Source organism: Plodia interpunctella, chromosome 5 (assembly GCF_027563975.2).
Source record: "Plodia interpunctella isolate USDA-ARS_2022_Savannah chromosome 5, ilPloInte3.2, whole genome shotgun sequence".
Classification (NCBI taxonomy): domain Eukaryota; kingdom Metazoa; phylum Arthropoda; class Insecta; order Lepidoptera; family Pyralidae; genus Plodia; species Plodia interpunctella.
Genome location: NC_071298.1, coordinates 7,246,861 through 7,267,315, shown reverse-complemented (window position 1 = coordinate 7,267,315; position 20,455 = coordinate 7,246,861). Strand labels below are relative to the sequence as shown.

The window sequence follows — 20,455 nt, the reverse complement described above, 5'->3', positions numbered from 1 at the left end:
TTAGTTTTTTTGAATGAAACACATGGACCCTGTGTGTTCTTTTATTAAAAGACATGAAAATATGGAAAAATAGTTCACATTTCATTATTTTGTCTCCAATAAATAGTAGGTATATAATAATATACACATGACAACGACTAATATTATGACAATTACACTAATAGACATTTTTGGTGGTTTATTTTATGAATTCTATAACAATTATCTATACATATAGGATGAAATTCATTGAGGCGTAAAAGTTTTAAACAAAAGTTCTGGTCCGTGAACCCATCCTCCTACGATATAAGGAAAACAATTGCATGGCACTGAGGTTATAAGTCTGTGGCATGGCACGAGGTTGGAAAGAGGTGCTGACCGACAATCAGAAAAAAATCGCTCCGAGAATTGGCCGGAAGTTTGCCAAATGTTTTACTCCTGTTTTAAATGTAGTGAAATAAAATTTAAATTTAATTAAATAACTCTTAATTAAATTCAAATTTTATTTCACTATTCACATCAATATAAATTTTATTGCTTTGTCATTAATATATTTTTTTATTTTAGTAAAATAAAATTTAATTTTAATTGTCTTGATTTTAATTAAATTAAAATTTTCTTTCATTCTGCATTTGTTGACATAAGGAATTCTCTTGCCAGTACAAAAAATGACACAAATGGTGGTGTTATAAAAGTTTCGTCAACATACTATTATTATAAAATACACTAATATAAATACATAAAATACACTAGTATTCGTATTTAGTAATGATACTGGTGGTATTTTTTCTGGAATGGGCTCGGGGACTTTTCACATTTACAAGTCACATCACATTAAAATTAAATATTAATTCTAAGCATTCCAACATTTTACAAGGATGTAGATTATAATGCCAGGAACATGTAATTTTCTTGGTTTATATATTTTGTAAATTTCAAACAAATTTATACAAAGTGTATTGTAATCTAATATTTTCCAGTAAAGCGTAGAGATTTATAAAGTCATCCCAGTGAAAGTTCGACCGTTCTGCAATATATCATTTTTAATTGTCCGTCCAACCACTAGATTGTCTCACATTAGCTCAGACTTAGTTCTTTATAGTTGACTAATACCTTGACTAATATATTGTTATAACAATGTATGTTTTGTGGACCAAAATGTACAAACTTTTCGAGTATAATGTGTAAAGTTCAATTGGAAGTTTATTAAACTAGTGACGATTAGATACTGACAAAGTTTCTAACATGTTTTTCTACTAAACTTCTCTGGTTTGGGCAAGCAATAAAATATATTTTAAATATAACGAAACACAGTTATTAAATGACACTACAATCAGTTTTATTTTTATATTTTATGTTTTAGGTAACCTAGTTAACAAACAAATAACAAAAATATTTTAGTGATCATTATTTGGAACGAAATAGGAACGACTTTGGATTCCATGATAAGTGACGTCATTGCTTTTCACTTTCATACAGACCCATATAAGCTTTTATCTAACATCTGGTTTGACAGGTTGGACAAGACCCGGCTATGGTCTTACATTACACGCGAACTTCTTTGTTGTTCTTATAAAATAAGCATGTATTTGTGAATTATTTTTTCAATGAACAGCAAAACCTTACAAACAATAAGATATTAACAGTTATTTTAATGACTATGAGTTTAGAGGAGCACTTACTGGAAAATTTTTGGAGTCCTAATAGAACTTTAGCAATCACAGTTCTAACTAGTACATTGTTTTAGTAATATGTATAAAGTTCATTTTGAATAATGGAAATTTCTTATATACATATAAGAACAATGAGATGGTTTATATGTATAACTAATTTAACATAGTTGCGTGAAATATTAATGCTAAATATGTTTTTTATGTCGTCGTGAGTATTCAATTTGCTTACCATAAACACATACATTACGCTTACTAATCTAACAGAGCAAAAAATCAACATATTGTACAACAAGCAGTTTTAACTATAAATTCGCGACTTGATAATTCGAACAATAAAATAATAATGTACAGTAGGTACATTATTTTATACTACCAAGTGGGCAAACAAATGGTGGGTGCCAGTCTTGGCATTTGATGTTCTGGCACGTCTGGCATCTTTTAACCAATAAAGTACTAGGATAGATATACAGTATGTATTAAGTATACCATTATTGCTATTGTATAATTAGATTTAACTTATGCCGAAAAGAAAATTACAAAGACAAAATATACCGCCTCTGAAAATACGTCAAATTTAAAAATGGTATTAAATAGGAATTTTAAGTTACTTTTTAGAGGTTTTAGTAACACTGCATATTTATAAAGTGTATCTATTACACACTTATACACCTAGGTGTGACCAACGAAGATCGGCTGCACCTAGGTCTGTCTAAGTAGCCGCACTCGGCGTTTAGCCGTAACATTTATAAGATTAATGGTGTATGACAAACAATGTAAAGGGCAGGTATGCAGGCGATAATCATACGATAACACGTTAAACAATAGATGTCGTAAATTGTTTGTAATACTGTTGAAGTCGACCACATGTTGTCACTATTCTATTTATTTTAGAGTATACCAGTTAAAGCCTATTATTAACATATTAGGTGATGATAAAAAATTAATTATGCTCAATTGGCATAGCGGATTATCATTAGTTAGCTAGTCAGGAAGTTGACTGCTAATGAAACTAATGATATAAAATCAACAATGTTTTCATTTTACAGACATAGTACCTATATAATTATTTTAAAAGTAACAAAGTTCGAATTGTACTCGCGCATGACAGGGTACCACAGCAGTAAATACAGTTAATATAATTCCAAAGTATATGTTTGGTTTCAACTTCTTGAGGAAAATGAAACATTGGAAAATAAAGCTATATATTAACAGCTATATTAGTCATTCAGGCAATTTATTTGTAATTAATAGGTCAGCTTGTATAAAATTAAAACAACAAAAGGGAACAATGCAATTAAAAGTAGGTACTGTTGAATGTTTGATATTCAACTTGAAACTATATAGCGCAATCGAATGTAAACGAAGGAACGCCCATTGTATACAAAACTAGGTGGCACGTAGACTGTCGTAATCATTACACTTTGTATCGCTTTATAATTTACTCCGTATCTGCTGCCGTCAATACCGTATCATACATAATTAGATATTGTAAATACATTAGTCTTAATTTTAAAAGCCTTACAGTTTTTGAGATCTGTCTTAGATTACATGTTCAAATGGAAATACCAATTTTTTTAAATTTACTTGGGAACACAATCTTTGGCATAAAATAAATGTAATTTCTTCTAATCTACCATGGTTAATCAAACTATATAAGTCAAACTAAACTCATTATCCGAGAAGATTATTCGTCGAAAAAAATTGCTATTAGAAAAAATATAATTCGGCTCAGTACTAAATTGCCTGATAATAGCTATGCCAGAAGATTTTCTAGCATTGGCTAGCTACTTACCTAATCTATTAAGTAACTATAGCTTTATGTTTGCCATGCCAATATATTAAAACAAAAAATTGAAGAATCAAGATTTTTAAATTTCCTTTGACTTACCCTGGTGTTATCATTTCAGTTGACAAAATGGCATTACATATTATCTCTGACACAAAAATAATTCCAAATTTGACAAATAAAATAGGTAATAATAGATTAGACTCAAGTGTAATGATGAACTCATTTATGTGTAAGAAACGTCAAGTTCAGATTGCCTCATATTATTAATCACAGATAAAAGATTTTAGTTGCCGGATAGACATTGAATATGTAATACATATGCTCAATGTCTATAATCGTAAAAGTTACACATTAAACTCATGGCAAATATTATGCTACTTAACTTACATCAAAATGATGCATCACTTATCTATAAAAGTTAGTCTAGTTTCCACTTATTTTGTAGGGAGAGGGTAGTCAGCAGGGAGCGCGCTCAATACCTCCTTAGAAAGCTCTTTGTACATGTTATCCATAGAATTATAAACGCGATTTATTAATTCAGGAACGTCTTCCATGGTCATACCCTTCGTTGGTATTGGCTCCAAACACTGAATGATTACGTGACCTGAAATAGATTTAGAAAACAAATAAACTAACTAGTTTTAGCCATCAGGAGTGGTCCCGGAGGATCGCTAGGTCTTCTATTGGTAAATGCGCGTGAAACTATATATAGAAGGGTCAAAGTCATTCTTACGCCGGGTCGTACAATAGACAATAAGATAGGCAATATTTATTGTTTCCAATTTACGTGGCTTCTATTTCTTAGATAAATATATTGAGGAGAGTGAGAGATATTGACAGGATAAATAAATAAAGCTCAGGGTCTTTCAATTTTTTACATTAAAATGTATTTTTAAGGGCGAATTAGTGGTTATTTCGTAAGTATTTCCCTCATCTTAGACTAGTTCTATTGACGGGTAATGCCAAGCGAAGCGTGGTTACTCAATGAAAAAACTGTAACAACCCGATGACGCGGGAATGTTATGCACATTACGATATACATTTTTTCATGCTAAGTATTTTTGTTACTGACCGCGACAGGATGTTATTTGGTTGACGATATATATTTTTTATATGGTTGACGATATATATTTTTTAATTTTCATGTCAATAATGTCTGGCTGCCTATGACTACAATTTTCTAGTAAATATTTAGTAGGGCTTCCTGGATATTGATGTCAGTTACATATGCATAAATACCTAGATAGCATTGAATAAATAACTTTACGAGATAAAAGTAATGTTGACCTAAAGATTAATTAGACAAGTGTTTATAAAAGCTATTCCACTTTAACCATACTTAATCACTTTGATTATGAACCAAAACAACAATATAAATTAATCATGATATTAATAAAATCTTGTATGCAATACTTTAAAATCTTTCAGGCTTTTCAACAATAAAAATCAGCATTTGACTACATTTTATATGAATGATAAAAGTTACCTTTATTGAAAATATTCTTCTCTCTGTTGATGAAATAGTAAGGTGAATATACTACGGGAATTATGGGCACCTGCGCAGCAACAGCTATATTGAACGCACCCTTTTTGAATGGCAACAGTGTTGACAAATCTCGGTTTCTTGTTCCTTCAGGGAACAACCAGATTTTAGTCTGTGAAATTATAAACAACTATTATGTTAGGTGCTGTGTTAAATGATTACTTTATTTTGTTTGACATTTATGACAATTGTGTACTGAATTAAATTGCTGGTCTTTTAACTTTTACAAGGCTGATTGTCAGCTGTGTATTCTAGAGATATGTTCAAACAAATTTTTTCTTTTATTCAATAGAAAATTGAAGATTTAAGGTTTTCAAGTAAAAAAAAATTGCAGGCACAGCATAAAAACGTAATATTTATATATATATCTATTACAATAACAAATATATACAAAATTTAACCAATAAACTCAATACTGACATCATTACCTTGTTTTTAACCATAACCTCAGAAGTGACTTTAAGCTGTTTGTAAGCATCTTTAGAATTATTCCTGTCTATGAACACTACACCAGCCAAATATGCTGCAAGCCCAAAGGGCCAAACATAAAATATTTCCTTCCTTGCTATTGCAGCAACTTTATCGGCGACATGCCATATATTGAACATTCCTGTAAAAACAGTTAATTTCTCTTTGAAAAGTTAAGTCCTTGTCTGAAATTAATTTAAAAATAAAATTAGTGGTATTACAAAATTAATACAATAAAAGTGAGCTAAATTTTTTGATAAAATAAAACATTTATGCATGAATTAGAAAGTTAGCACAATGATTAATGTCTTGTGCAATTGTGGTGAACAGGTTTACATGGTTGTTTCTAAAGAATGTTATCATGATGTTTACAAATAAAGATTTGTAGCCAATTTTTAAAGCCATTAAATCTTATTGAGAGTTAACACTGCAGATTTTATTAAAGTTGCCTAAAGGCATCTGATCCGATAGGTTGTGACATAACAACCACAATTATTTTACATATCCCAAGTGAGTGTTAATTTGAAATAGCATGTTTTAAATGCATAGGAACCTACCTAAAATGTCAATTGTAGACTGATGGTTTGAAACCACAACAGCCCCCTGATCTTCAGCCAGTACTTTGCCATTTCTTAATTGCCACTTTACTTCTATTATTTTAGTGACATGCTTTATTATTTGAGATCCGAATCTGAAAAGATATTTTATGAGGTATACTATAGCAATGAAAATAAAAAAGAAATAAATTTGAACACAACAAATTAACAATGTATAAAAGGTATTAGCTGTTTATTCTAGGGTGACATTGCCTGTGCATGAGTCACTTGGTAAATATAGTGTGAAGAAGATTTAGAAAAACATGAATAAATCTACTTACAAGGAATTTTTTACATTCTTTGGATTGAATACGAAAAAAGGCATTAAAATCACAGCTGTAAGTGAAGCCCAAATGTAGAAAATCAAAAATTTCGATTTAAATTTTATGAAATTCGGCGTTTCAGAAAATAATTGTTTCACAATGTAAGTCACCAACATGATGATAAATACGTAAATCATTGTATGCCACATCTCAGCACTACTATAAATTTGATTGATATTGGATTCCAAGATATTTAGTTAATTTACAATAACAGCAATACAACACAACGAGCGACGGCCGACGGCTATTGTATTTGTAGGTAGTAATTTTCCTTATACCTATAGTACCTCCTAACGAACAATCGATTTTTTGTATTGAAATTGTGACATTGACAATGACATTATCGCAGTGTTGCTATCAATCATGCTGTCTGGTGTTCTCGCGAAGTTGAATAAGGAGTATTACTGTGTAGAGAACTTTATTAATCCTTTCATTATGTAGGCATTCGTTTGTGAAAATATACAAGAATGTAGCATATTCGGGTGCTGAAGTATTGTGAACAATTATTTTCCATAAGATAAAAAACTTCGAAAACTATGGGACACGCCATACGCTGTAAAATTTTCGAGCCAGTAAACCGTCGAAAAGAAGCTCGGAACACTTCACACGTGAAGACTTATTAAAATAAGGACTTCATACAGGTATGATCTTCAGTCAAAATCAAGTTTATATCAGTTTATGACCACAGTTGACCAAATAATGCTGAACATAACCTAAAATAGTGTTAACATTATCAGGATAATCCACAAATCCTTTCCAAACAAAACGATTATATTTTTGGTCGTAAATCTGCAAGAATATTGAAAAATTGACGCTTTTTGCCTCCATTGGCAATGTTTGTGTACCTTAGTTGTACCAGTAGCGCCATCTGCGCTGAGCTTTGGGTAATATGCCCTATTGAAATGTGTGTGGTCATAAGACTACATACATACGTTGTACGACAAATTATTTTATTAATCATTTTAAAAATATGAAATAGATTAAAATATATTTATTTATTTCAAAAAGGATTAAATCACTGCTTCTATAAAATATATTCTTGTGTAATATTTTTTTCTTATTTTTTTACACTGAAAACACTGTATTAGCTGTCAAGATGTCAAAAAGAAAATATAATGGACAGACAGAAATAGGCATTGGAAATAGCCTCTGCCGATGACCAAGAAAACTATATTTTGTCCCAAGTAGATTTGATTTGTTGACCTTGCTCGCTTCGCTCGCTCGGTCGATAATCTTGCATTATCTCATAAAAAGTTGCAGATTGGGCTTGGCACAAGATGAGGGACACATACCTACGTCAGCGCTGTCTCGTTTCTTCTTATGTATTTCTAATACGTTTCTCTTTGTTGTGTGAGCGAAATAGAAGATATAACGGGGTCTATAACTTTCTATGACTACAGCCTCTGAGGAAGCACAAAGCTACTTTTAATTTATTTCTTTCTACTTTCTACACTGGTTCAATCTAAAGTGACTAAAGTATTAAAAAATATATGAAAGATTTTTTGTTAGTTATTTTAGTCATTTATCATGTTCGTTTAATAGTGTTCACAAAAAAGAAATGTAAATAAATAAAACAATAATATAATTTAGTTTACAATAACTTTTGTATGGACCCTAAATCAATAGATTCTTGATCAGTTTCTGCTTCAAGAACTTCCTTTGTCAGTTCCTGGTATGTCTTGAACATCAGGTTGCGGACTTTCTCAGTGAGAGCCGGTACGTCTGCCTGCGTCAAACCTTCCGTTGACAGTGGCTCCAAAATTTCAATTATTACACTACCTGTAAAATATATATTACTTAGTTGCAGTTTACTGGCACCACGGTGTAGTGTGGTGTGACAAACGACAATTAGACATGTTTATATAGTCCACTGCTGCAGGAACAAATCTATTAAAGGAAAATTTTATCGTGCACGTAGGCCTGTTCCAGCTTGTCTCGGGCAAAACCACAATAAATTATACTCATAAATATAATAAACTAGCGTCCCGTCCCGACTTCACACGTGTAAAAACATAATAAATTATACACATAAACCTTCCTCTGGAATCACGAATTTCACGAATTACGTAACTATATTCGTGTCACTATTATCGTAATGAAAATTAGGGTACCGTAGTATATTACATGCCATAGTAAGGTAAAATCGTAAGTATACTACTTTAGGGAAATCATTTTTAAGCTGAAACCAACAAAAATGAGTTTAATATAATCCCTCACCTGTTCCGAATATTTTCTTCTTGCTGTTCAAGAAATAATAAGGAGACACGACTATTGGAATGATTGGAATTTGTGCAATGACTGCAGTGTGGAATGCACCTTTCTTGAATGGCAAAAATTCAGCTCTGTTATCATTCCTAGTTCCCTCCGGAAACACTACCATTTTGACCTGGAATGATAGTAAGTAAATCTTTTTTTAATTAGTAGAAGTTATAGAATAGTAAACTCCAAATCCCACTGTGGATGTCGTACGAGGCGACTAGGGGACACATGTCTTAACAGCTGATGGCAAGAATAGCATCCCTAAAGAGGGTTGACGTCAGGCAGTCAGTCGGTTATAAAAATATAATAAAATCTTAAAAATTTAATGGTTGTTTTATAACGCGAACTTTGGGCTTCGGGGAGTCACAGCGCACTTCGGGACACACACACATACGAATTTAAGTTAGGTAAATAAACTTTAAACTTTAGCACTTTAGCAGTTTAGCAGAACTTTAGCAGTTCTGTAGGATATGGTATGAAAAAATGGCTGATATGTTTAGTAGATAGGTAAACTTTGAATAAATATAGCTTTTTTGTGAAGGGGAGTAGCTGCGGGAAAATGCTGGTATATATAATAACTGAAGACGTCGTTATAGAAATGATACATTCACCGTGGTGATCGCTATATTACTTTGAAATGTCGTCAGCCATTGCCGTCGACCTTGTAGGTAAGTTAGATTTATTTGAAGTCTAAAATAAAAATTAAGAATAATGTGGATCTTAGAAATAATATTCTTGGTTAACCGAAACCAGAAATCATAAAATGAGCATTAGTCTAAATATAAATTAGGTACATGATACTTGCAGTACCCTAATAAAGTAGCTACAGTCAACGGCACATCAAGTTACCCCGCATGAACCTCTATAGCGCGTTAACTGTTAACTATACTATCTGAGTAAGCGTGTACTTAAAGAGTAAGTAAATGAAAGCTATTATTTCAGAAAGTAAAAGATACTTGTATCACTTTTGGTCTACCTTTCTATCCTTTAAGTGTTGTGCTATTATATTAAGTTGTTCACGTGCTTTCAAGCTATTATTTCTGGGAACAAATTGAAGTCCAGCCAAAAGTGCCATGGGTCCATACGGGGGCACATACATCAGTTCACGTTTGCCAAGCGAGATCATTTTTTTCGGAATATCCCATATTCCAAGTGAAACTGAAAGGCAATGACATTTTAAAACGTAGGTACAATAAAAATTTAATTTAAAAAGCCCCCGCCTCTTGGCCAAGAATTCATAAACTGGCCTTTGGAAGTTGCTTACATCCTCTCATCTGCTAGAAAAAAGCTGATGTTTTCCAAACTATTGAACACGTAATTTACAAATATAGCTAAGAATACTCTCTATAAAATTATCTTTCAAATAATAAAAAAACAAAATCAAAATTGGTTCAACAACGATGTCACGGACAGCAAAAGTTAAACTTAGAACCCGCCCCTCCTGTCGTCGGGGTTTAAAAGATATTGTTAAAAAATTGACAATATTTGGTCACGGCTACATAGGTAGGAACGACATACTAGTTTAATTACATAATCATGTATTCACAGTTATATATATTCGAAATTTGTGCATGGTATGTTGTGGTATATAATTTCATTTTAATTGTATGATAATTTTCGAAATATTATTTTTTCCAAATCTTAGTACGAGTAGTCTACAAAGTACAAAGCAGACTAAGTTAAACAACTTTGTGTTTTTGGTCATACTTCACTTGGATTTATAAGATTTAGGCACAGTATTAATGTGTATGTATTTAGAGAATACCTTACTTACCTATTATATCGAAAAGAGATTGATGGTTAATAGTGACAATGGCTCCAGAGTCCGTGCTCAAGCGTTCTTTATTTCTAATTGTAACTGGGACACCCAGCAATCTAGCGAAATATCTGGTTAGTGGGGCAGCAATACTGCAATGTAAACATTATTTAGGTTAGTTAAAAAAATATATAAAAGAAAAATATTACTTTAAATTAATAATCTATTGATTAAAATCCGTAACTTTAATAACTATAAATATACCTACCATGTTCAGAAAATTTTCAAAGAATACTTTCTTCTTCATAATAAATCGTAGCATTTTATTATGAAGAAGAAAGAGTTTTTTATAGTGCTAATAGATGCCAAAATTATTTTTAGTTAGAATTTTTATCTGTATGTACGTTCGTACGCGGTTCATGCAAGACCTTTTGTATGATGTGCGCTCTGATCAATTTTGAAACCATTAAAAAAACCTCCTTGGCAATTCTATTTTTATTTCTAAGTATCAATCACAAGACTATATTATTTTTGTAAATTTATAATATTATTTCTAAAATAAATATTAATGAATGAATTTCTTACCTTATGTTCCCTTCGTATCCAGGTCTTAAAATAAAAATCAAGCTCATCAAAATTGATCCCACAATTAAACCAACATATACCATAAAGAAATTATAATAAAAACATATTCTTTTATTTTTTTTGTTATATATTGTTTTCTTGTACATAAAATCTATACAACTTATTAATATTATAAAACAAAGAGAGAAAAATTTTGATAATATGAAAAATAATAGGTTTGTAATTTTTCGGAACATATTAATATCACAGAATTCTACGATTATTTTAGTTATTTTACTGAAGCTGTATGAAAGCGAAGACTGATTATATGATAAAGAATGAAGAGTACCTACCTAGTTGTGTTTTAAATATGACTTTCAAAATTACTAACAGAATGTAAGTGGTTATGTGCTTGTAAAAAATATAAAAGCAAGCATCTTTTGACCTTGAAAGCGTTCATAGTACTAATGAATCCATAAGCATTTTATGCATTTTCTATTGGGTTTAGCTAACGGTAGTATAACAACTATTTTTTAGGTTTGTGACAAACCCAAGTGGCCAAGTGCAATTTTAGCTAGTATTTGAATATTCCCGTAATAAGCATAAATTAGGGATAGGATATAGGAATGTTACGATACGGTTAAAACCCGAAGTGAGACTAAACCTATGTGTATCCGGCTAGACCTGAGTTTCCAAACTCAGGACCCATCCTAGGCTGTCTCTGTAGGGAAAAGGAGACATAAAATTCAGATACCCTCGTGACGAGACATCTTAATTCTTGTTTCTTATTGGACTATGTAAAAGAAACGGAACCTTTTAACCTTCCACAATGTGAATGAATAACTTTTAAAAGAATAGACAATGTTTTGTTGGTGGCATTCAATATTCGTTCATAATCATAGTTTGGGAAACCGGTGTTGGCATTCCTAATATTTTCGGAATAAAGTGGCTGTGATATGGACATGCCGAATATAACTAAGAGTTTCGTTATTGCAGGTACAAATATAATGTAGGTATTTGGAACTGTTGATTAATTACTATTATATTATTTTTATTATCGTATGATTCATTTAAAAGGTATTTGAAAATGCCAATGAAAGATGGCAAATAATATATTTATATGTTTATTTGTTATAGAAAAATAGGAAAAACAAAGTTATTAAATTACTACATAAATAGGAATTACCTTCGTCCAACAATATGTTTATCAGTAGTCGGTAAAAAAACAGAAAATTGACATTAATGTTTAGGTACCTACATGCGATTGCACGCTGCCATACACGTGAATTTAGGTTATCGTAATCTAATCAAATCTATGAAAAATGTTAGGTTAATAGTAAATTAGTAACCTAAAAATATTTTTACGTAAGTACATACTTACTTATCTAGTACTTTAAGGGTGGGTTGCACAGTCTACTTTGACGTTAACTTTAATGTGCGATGAAAAACGCAAATTACGCCATTTTGTCTAAATGTCAGCTGCGCGTCGGTTAAAATCAACGTCAAATTTAACGCTGCAACTCACTCTAAGAAATAAAACAAAAGTGAATAACTAAGAGTTTGACATGACATCTGGACAAAGTAAAAATACATTACTACGTTACCTATTAACCTTGAATGTATATTTCTGTCATTGGCTGAAATAAAAATGAAAACTTCGATTATTCCCAGTAGTTCCCTGTAGCACTGAACCCCGGGGTGACAACTGTGAATTTTCTTCCCAGTCGTCACCCGGATGAAAAATTTTCCCACCTGTTCCCTTCATATCTGAATCAGAGGGGACAATTGGTAATATTTTTTCTTAATTGTCACCCGTGACACCGGAAGGGTTGACAAAAGCTACGATTCCTTCCCCAATTTGAGACATAATATAACCAGTTGTTATCTGTTTCTTTGTGCCAGCATCACGCAAACAGTTCTGTCCTGATTTGGATAAGACACCTGGAAAATATTAGAGATTATCCCGCAATATGCTTGTTTGTTTACTTGTGAACTTACCTAAGAAATATTACTTTATCCTTAAACATTTTCAAAATCTCTCGAGAATTTTCTTAAATGTGACTTAATTAATTATATATCTAATATATCTACTAAGTCTTGGTTTGGTGAATAACGAATATCTAATATTATATTTAGCGATTATGAATAATTCATGTATCTATTGACATTTGAACGTCTTTATGTTTAGGTACGTCATTTTTCAACTATACTTTGCACTCTGATGTACTTACAGCAGGTAACATTGTTTTTTGGGGTGTTTATTTTTTGACATCGATTTCATTTCCCAGTAAACTATTCCACTATTTTCAAAATAAATGTTTCTTAATAATTCACATCAGCTAACAAAATATCATAAAAAGCTATGTAGAAATTGTTTCGGGTATTAGATAAATGATATATCGAACTAACATTTCATATAAAATACTAAGTTATCAATAAAACTGTTCATAAAAACATGCAAAAAAATTGAATTTGTAAACAATTAACGTAAAGAGCAATAGTAACAACATAACAGTATAACCAAACCCTCAAATAGTGACTACAGTGTATATACATATATTTATTTCTTTATTACAAAAAATAAACAACTTAAAGCTTTGGGCTTTTTCTACCAGTCAGCCAACATAGAGTGATGTGGAGAAAGTTGGGGGATTAAAAACAAATAAGTTATAAAAATTACTATTATAACATACCTATACTTATACACACCCAATATTAATATAAGTATTTATATTAATATTGGGTGTGTATAAGTATAGTGTTCATCATCAGGAAATTGTAGTAAATATTTTTATAAGGAATGAAAATCGTTGAAGTGAATTGCGATAAAGTGAAGGGTTCCCTGTGTTTTGAGTTTATAAAACCTAACAAAAACTGTGCAAATAATAAACAGAATTGAAAAATCAAGAGCTATTATACTTTTTCTTTGGTTTACAAGTAGGTACGTTTATACTGCCACTATTTTCTGAAATACTGAATACTCGAACAGTGAATAGTTAATGCTTTAACCTCTATTATATCTAAATCACAAGCACTATTCTAATTTATCCTATAGTCGTGTAGGGGTAATCTGAAGGTAAGGCACTGAGGACCTCTTTAGCTAACTCTTTGTAGGCTGAAGCCATCTTTTCGTGTACTGTGTCCATGAGTTTCGGCACATCGTCTAGTGTTAGCCCTTCCGTTGGGATGGGCTCCAAGCATTGAATTGTGACTTGACCTGAAAATGTATTCATAATTTGTACACAGTTACTTAATTTGTAGTAGCATAGCTGCTAGCATGACACATGATTATGTAAGTGGTTATATTTTTTTACCTCGATAACATTATTTTGTAAACTGGATGTTCCAACTCAAGTTATCCAAATGGTTATTTTGCTCATATTATATATGTTTGTTGCAAAATTATTGGTTGCAAAATTTTTTATGCAAATTTGTTGCTCAATACCACACACATTTTCTGAGGATTGGTTGGACATTTTGTTAAATTTATCTATTTATATAAATAACGTTTTTAGTGAACGGATTTTGGTGATAGCGCTCGGCCTTTGAGAAAATAAAACCTGTAATTCCTATCCTGTGTTTCTACCTATTTCCGGGAGGAGTTACAAATATAAGTGTAAAAGTTTTTCTAGTTATTTGCAACCTCAACATAAAATTGAATTTAGATTCAATTTGGTAAATCTATCAATTTGGTAAATCTAAGTTTACGTAGGTACGCTTCGTAAACTTAAGTACTAACTAACCTAGTTCAGTAAATTGTTAATTGGTATATTGTTTAGGTTTAGCAAGTAGTCAAGTTTATCTCGAAACTGAAGGCACATTGATATGCTGCGGTATTTCCAGTTTCGAAACAGTACTTATAAGTGTACATTAAAAAAATATGTATCTTAGCATAACGGTGCGTGTTGATGAATTTGTTGGATAAACTTGATTTAATAATTTCTTATATTCGAAATGAAAAGTATAGTGTTTGACTCCTTTGGAAGTCATCAATTCCGCGTTTTTTATGTACCTATAGATTGTAACAGGTGAAAACAGGATTATAACCGGGATATTTACCCATCTATATATATAAAAGAACAAGCGTACTAATCAATGCCCAGCCTAAACCACAGAAGCTATAAACGCGGCATTTAAATAAATAAATAAATTTATTAATATATTTTTTATTTATTTTAGGATATATTTATCCTAATATATTTATTGTCCTAACAAATCACACAGATTGAGCTAGCCCCAAAGTAAGTCCGAGATTTGTGTTATGGGATACTAACTCAACGATACTATATTTTATAACAAATACATATATAGATAAACATCCAAGACCAGAGCATTTAGGCAGTAGCTTTAGGTTATTACATAGTGCTCAGATAAGAAAGGAATTTTCAAAATTCGACCCCTAAAGGGGTAAAATTTGGGGGTAAAGTTTGTATGAAAAATAACGAAAATCTTTACTGATCTACTTGAAACTTGGCACAAATGCTATGCAACAAAAATAATGAAACCCGTGTATCATGAGGATGAAAAGAAACAACGAATAATCCCATTCGTCAACTAAAGATATGAGTAGACAGCTCAGTAGTAAACACCATTATTATTATTTAATTATATTAATATTATTGAATTCACGTTGTTACTGTCGATGGTTTGCATCCTCAACTTCAATTATTTTGAATTATATCTTATTATAGGGTGATTTCTGTGAAAGTTTTATTATGGTTTTACCCGAGCGAAGATGGGACGGGCAGCTAGTCACTATATAAATGCCTCGTTTGCGAATTCTGTTCGAACTTTGGATAATATTCTACTACTTCATTTACTTATCCATATTTGGTTACACCTAAACACAGCACCTAAATGATTTGTCGATATCTCGTATAAGATATGTTTTGTACTTTACCACACTCTATATTACGAGAATTACGATTTCCAGTAATTAATTGTAAATTACATCTACATATATACCACATATGTAGGTATAAGGAATAATTAATTCGCATATAGGTATAATTATTCGCATATAGGTATTGTTATATCATTAAAAAATGGAGTTCCTTTAGATTGATGTCTCCATGCAAGCCAATCGACCGGTTCGTGAGCCGTGCATAGGTAAATACGTATACCTGATTTAGGCAAAATAATAATAAATAGACAAGAATTACCTCTGTTAAAGATGTATTTTTTGCGGTTGATGAAGTAATACGGAGAGAACACAACGGGAAGGATAGGCACTTGGGCATTTACAGCCATTATAAAGGCTCCTTTCTTGAAAGGCAAGAATTTTGTGTAATCTTTATTCCTGGTTCCTTCGGGGAAAAGCCAAATCTTGGTCTGAAACGAAAAGCGCATACAATTGTATAAATGAAATATAAAAATAAGGTTTAGTCATAGGGACTTCGACAGGAGAAGTGCGTTCCTGCTAAGTTAAAACCAAATAAGTAGGTATGGTTTCAATTTTACATGATAAATATGTCCATTAGAATTTATAATGAAATGTAAGAATATAAAACTTTATGTATCTATGCAATTAATAACTAAATAAACGAGTATACCTAACAACATTTCTTCGTGAAACTTATTTTTTTTAATCAACAATGACCGAGAACGATTTAACTATTTCGATGATAATTACCTTATTTTTAACCATAACGTCAGAAGTGACCTCCAGAGTTTTGTATGAGTCTTTGGGATTTGACCTGTCTATGAAGACAACGCCTGCCAAATACGCTGCAAGTCCAAAAGGCCACACGTAGAATATTTCTTTCTTCGCAATAGCTGTCATTCTTTTAACAGTACTCCATATATTGAACATACCTGCAATTGCGTGAAGTCCAAAGTATTATATAGTTGTTTGGGTATTATTATAAACTATCTAAGTACAGTTACATAATTTTTGTTGTCTTATTTCAGGACCAAAACCATAAATTTATGGTTCTTGTCTGAGGGTGCTGGTCAAAATGAAAGAAATAAAACTGGCCAAGTGCGAATCCGACTTGAGGTCGAAGTACCGTTCCGTGCTATAGTGTATATCCTAATCCTACTTAACATTATAAATGCGAAAGTAAGTTTGTTTGTTTTATATAACCAATCTTAAAATTTTGTATAGGTATGCTTATGTAATTTGATGTGTGGGACATAAAAGGAAATTTATGCAGGCGAAGCTCCGGGCATATTCTAGTTGTCTATTAAAACGGCAAACAATTACGTTTGATGTATATACGTAATAAGTTTGACGACCTGGCCGAGGTGTATTAGAATGAGTGCCAAATGGGGCTAAATTTACTTACCTAATATGTCAAGTGCTGACTGATGGTTGGCTACTATGACAGCTCCGCGATCTTCTGACAAGATCTCCCCATTGCGGAGGTTCCATGTTATGTCGTACAGCTTCGTCACTTGCTTTGGTAACCACACGCCTATTCTGGAAGTTTCAATAGGTGCTTATAAATTGCTATAAGTAGTGGAAAGTAGGTTGCTAGCGTCCATAGGCCATGGGTCTAAAAGGATCCAGGGTTTCACGGCCTCAACTCAGTTAAGCTTTATTAGAGGTATGCCGTATCATTCCGAAGTCGACTCGTGTGTGTGATTTCTTCAATCGTCCGAAATCAGCGGATGGAAATATAAAATTAAATTGTTGCTGTAGGATGAGTAGGGCACATAAATGATTCTTATTGGACGACAATTCAAAAAAGCCCAATATTGAATCGTTAATGAACGTCATCATAAGAACAAACTTGATTCTTTTCCAACAAAAAACTGTTTGGTAGCTTAACAGAAAATTAAATTTATATACAGAAAAATCAAATTTTAATACCTTCAAGTGGCGAAGATTGTAAAAAGTCATCGCTTGGAAAATATTGTGAATAAATAAATATTTTTTACGATAATAATAACCCTACTAAACTAAGTAATTCAAGCGGACCCTGGGCTCCGAAGCTGAGATGACTCAATGGCTCAGATGAAAAAGAGATAAGTAGCTTTATCAAAATTTTCGAATGTACCTGTCAGCTACATATTTGTGTTTATATGTTTTGATGTGGATTGATTACAAGATCGTTAAGATATAATTAATGATTTGTAAAATATTATTTAATAGTTTAGCTTCGCTTTTTGGGTATTCGGTATTTTCCTTACTTAATGTATTTACATATATAATAAAAATAAATAAAATTCACGCAAAGTTACTTTTTAAAGATTTTGGTGATACTTCCTAATTGATTAAAATTTGGATTAGAACATAGCCGAGATTTATATTACGAGACGAACGAATACCTATTTAGAGTTAATCTCTAAAATCTATCGGAGAGTGAGCCTTGGGACTCGACATCTATTCAAAAAATACTCCGTAAAAGTAAGTACTTACAATATATTTGTTGGATTTCTTGGACTCAACAAAAATACTGGCCAGATGAACAACGCGAACACTGAAGTGATGAAGTAGAAAACGAAAAACTTAAAGTAGAATTTTATTTTGTTAGGTTCATTCTGCGTGATCTTCCAGAAAAAATAAGAGAGTATGCAAAGAAAAACAAACATTAGAACTGTGTCCCACATTTTTATGTATTACGATGTGCACAATCGATTCACCAAATGGTAACGTTCACACTGATACAACAACGATATCCTAATGCCGTTATCTAAGAAGGGTTCAGTCCACAAATTATATTGGCTGAGATTTGCAACACTACCGCTTCGATTTCCTTCTGTGTGATCATTAATTATAATATTAATATCATTTACATATTTGATATTTACATTGTCAAAGTTTTAAGTTAGATGTCTAAAAAAACTGAAGTTAGGTCAATGTTAGAAATTTTGAATATTGAATTAAGAGCAATATTAAAGTTCTTAAAAAATAAAAAAAACGGTCAAATTCGAGTTTAACTCGCATGAAGAGGGTTACGTACAATTTATAAACATAATTATATATATATATATATAGTTCTTATAAGTTTTCCTGCGATCTACGAGCATTGAATTATATTTTGTATTTTCTTTTAATTTTAGACTCATTAGTTTCGGAGATCAAGTGTCCAACTCCACACTGTCTACAAACTGAGACACATGCCGACGCAATGCGTGAACATTGCATGCTTTGTTTAAGAACTTTTATTTACCGCTTTTGTATGATAGAATACAGTTATTTCGCAAATCCCATGGGAACAATAGTTTTTTCCGGGATGAAAGGTACACTATATTCTCCATCTTCTCTTAATAGCTGTATTACTCATGGCTGAGGGTCGTGGTCATTATGTGGAATGAAACACACTCCATTTCACACAAAAGTTAATAAGAATTAACCAGTGTGCAGGTTTCCTCACGATGTTTTCCTTCACCGGAAGCAAGTGGTGGACGATGAAAAGTACTATACATGAATCAGATTGGTATACAAACTTATGTGGCACGAGTAGGTTTCGAACCTGGGACCTTTCGATCCACACCACCACCGCTTCATATTCTTCTCCATACTCTTAATTATGTATATGCGAAATTTCAAGAAGTTGATTGGTTAAGTATGTAAACAAATAAACTTACTTTCGCATTTATAATATTAGTTGGGATTGGGATTAATTCACAGTGATAGTAACAACGTATTAATTATTATCTAATTAATGATATTTTCATATAAAGTGCTACGATAATAAATTTTGTTTTTTGTAAGTTTTGCTTGTAAAATAAACATTGGGTTGTTGTCAGTCTGTAAGCAAACTGAAGGGCAAGGATTTATTGGTTGGTGGTACAGAGAGATATAGTGGAGAGAATTACACTGTAATGGCATGGTGTATTCTATAGTATGTAAATACATTATTGTAATTGCAAAATTTAAGCAGTTATCCTAGTATCCGGCTTATATCCCCATACACATTGAGCAATCAGCTAATTGAGTGTCTACTCCATGCACTGTTTTATCAACATGTACACGGTTAGTGTGCGGAGAATAAAGCTATTTGAGGACTCTTGTCACCTGTGAAATTAATGAAAATTTGTTCAATATGTGTATGGTAGACTCTATAAGCCACTGGCATGAAAATTACATTTTCGTGGAATACTTATACTTACGTATTACAAAGACAAGTCCTGCAGTCGCGTCTGGATGAAGGTGATAAACTCAAAAACAGACGATTGGATTTTTATACGATTGTCGCCATTAGATAGTGTGATTCCTTAGGAAAATTTAGTTGTTATTATTGTTCTATTCGAGCAAAGCCAATACGTTAGTATAAATGACTTAATTTTAAGTACGGAACCGTCAAATAAATTTAGAACAACGAGCTTGGATCGTCTGTCTGTTATCGGCTGACCCTCACATCGTCGACGTAATTCTAAATCGGTAATAACTATTCGCATCGTGTGATAACGCTGTTTATCACTTGTACTTTCATGATTGGATTCGACTTGCGGCATGTATGTGTTACGGCTAAACAACGAAGTGCGGCTAGACCTACGTTAGGTGCAGTCGACCTCAGTTGGTTACACCTAGCCATAGCCTACTTATTTTGGGTTA

The 20,455-nt window shown here is 32.0% G+C and overlaps 2 protein-coding genes across 2 annotated transcripts; both read right to left on the bottom strand.

Moving 5' to 3' along the window:
• Positions 1–27: 27 nt before the first annotated feature.
• On the bottom strand, positions 28–6,676 carry LOC128669832 (1-acyl-sn-glycerol-3-phosphate acyltransferase alpha-like). The gene is made up of 5 exons (XM_053744983.2): positions 6,330–6,676; positions 6,010–6,143; positions 5,413–5,594; positions 4,928–5,096; positions 28–4,045 (listed from the first exon to the last, which is right to left on the bottom strand). The coding sequence occupies exons 1-5, from the start codon at positions 6,518–6,520 to the stop codon at positions 3,876–3,878; spliced, it is 846 nt and encodes a 281-aa protein (XP_053600958.1). The 5' UTR covers positions 6,521–6,676; the 3' UTR covers positions 28–3,875.
• A 1,260-nt stretch (positions 6,677–7,936) lies between these two features.
• Positions 7,937–18,585, bottom strand: LOC128669731 (uncharacterized). Its single transcript, XM_064435952.1, has 10 exons — positions 18,314–18,585; positions 17,238–17,371; positions 16,583–16,764; positions 16,113–16,281; positions 14,004–14,167; positions 10,972–11,303; positions 10,405–10,538; positions 9,607–9,788; positions 8,589–8,757; positions 7,937–8,150 (listed from the first exon to the last, which is right to left on the bottom strand). Exons 1-10 carry the CDS (start codon positions 18,502–18,504, stop codon positions 7,963–7,965), a joined length of 1,845 nt encoding a protein of 614 aa, XP_064292022.1. The 5' UTR covers positions 18,505–18,585; the 3' UTR covers positions 7,937–7,962.
• Positions 18,586–20,455: the final 1,870 nt, after the last annotated feature.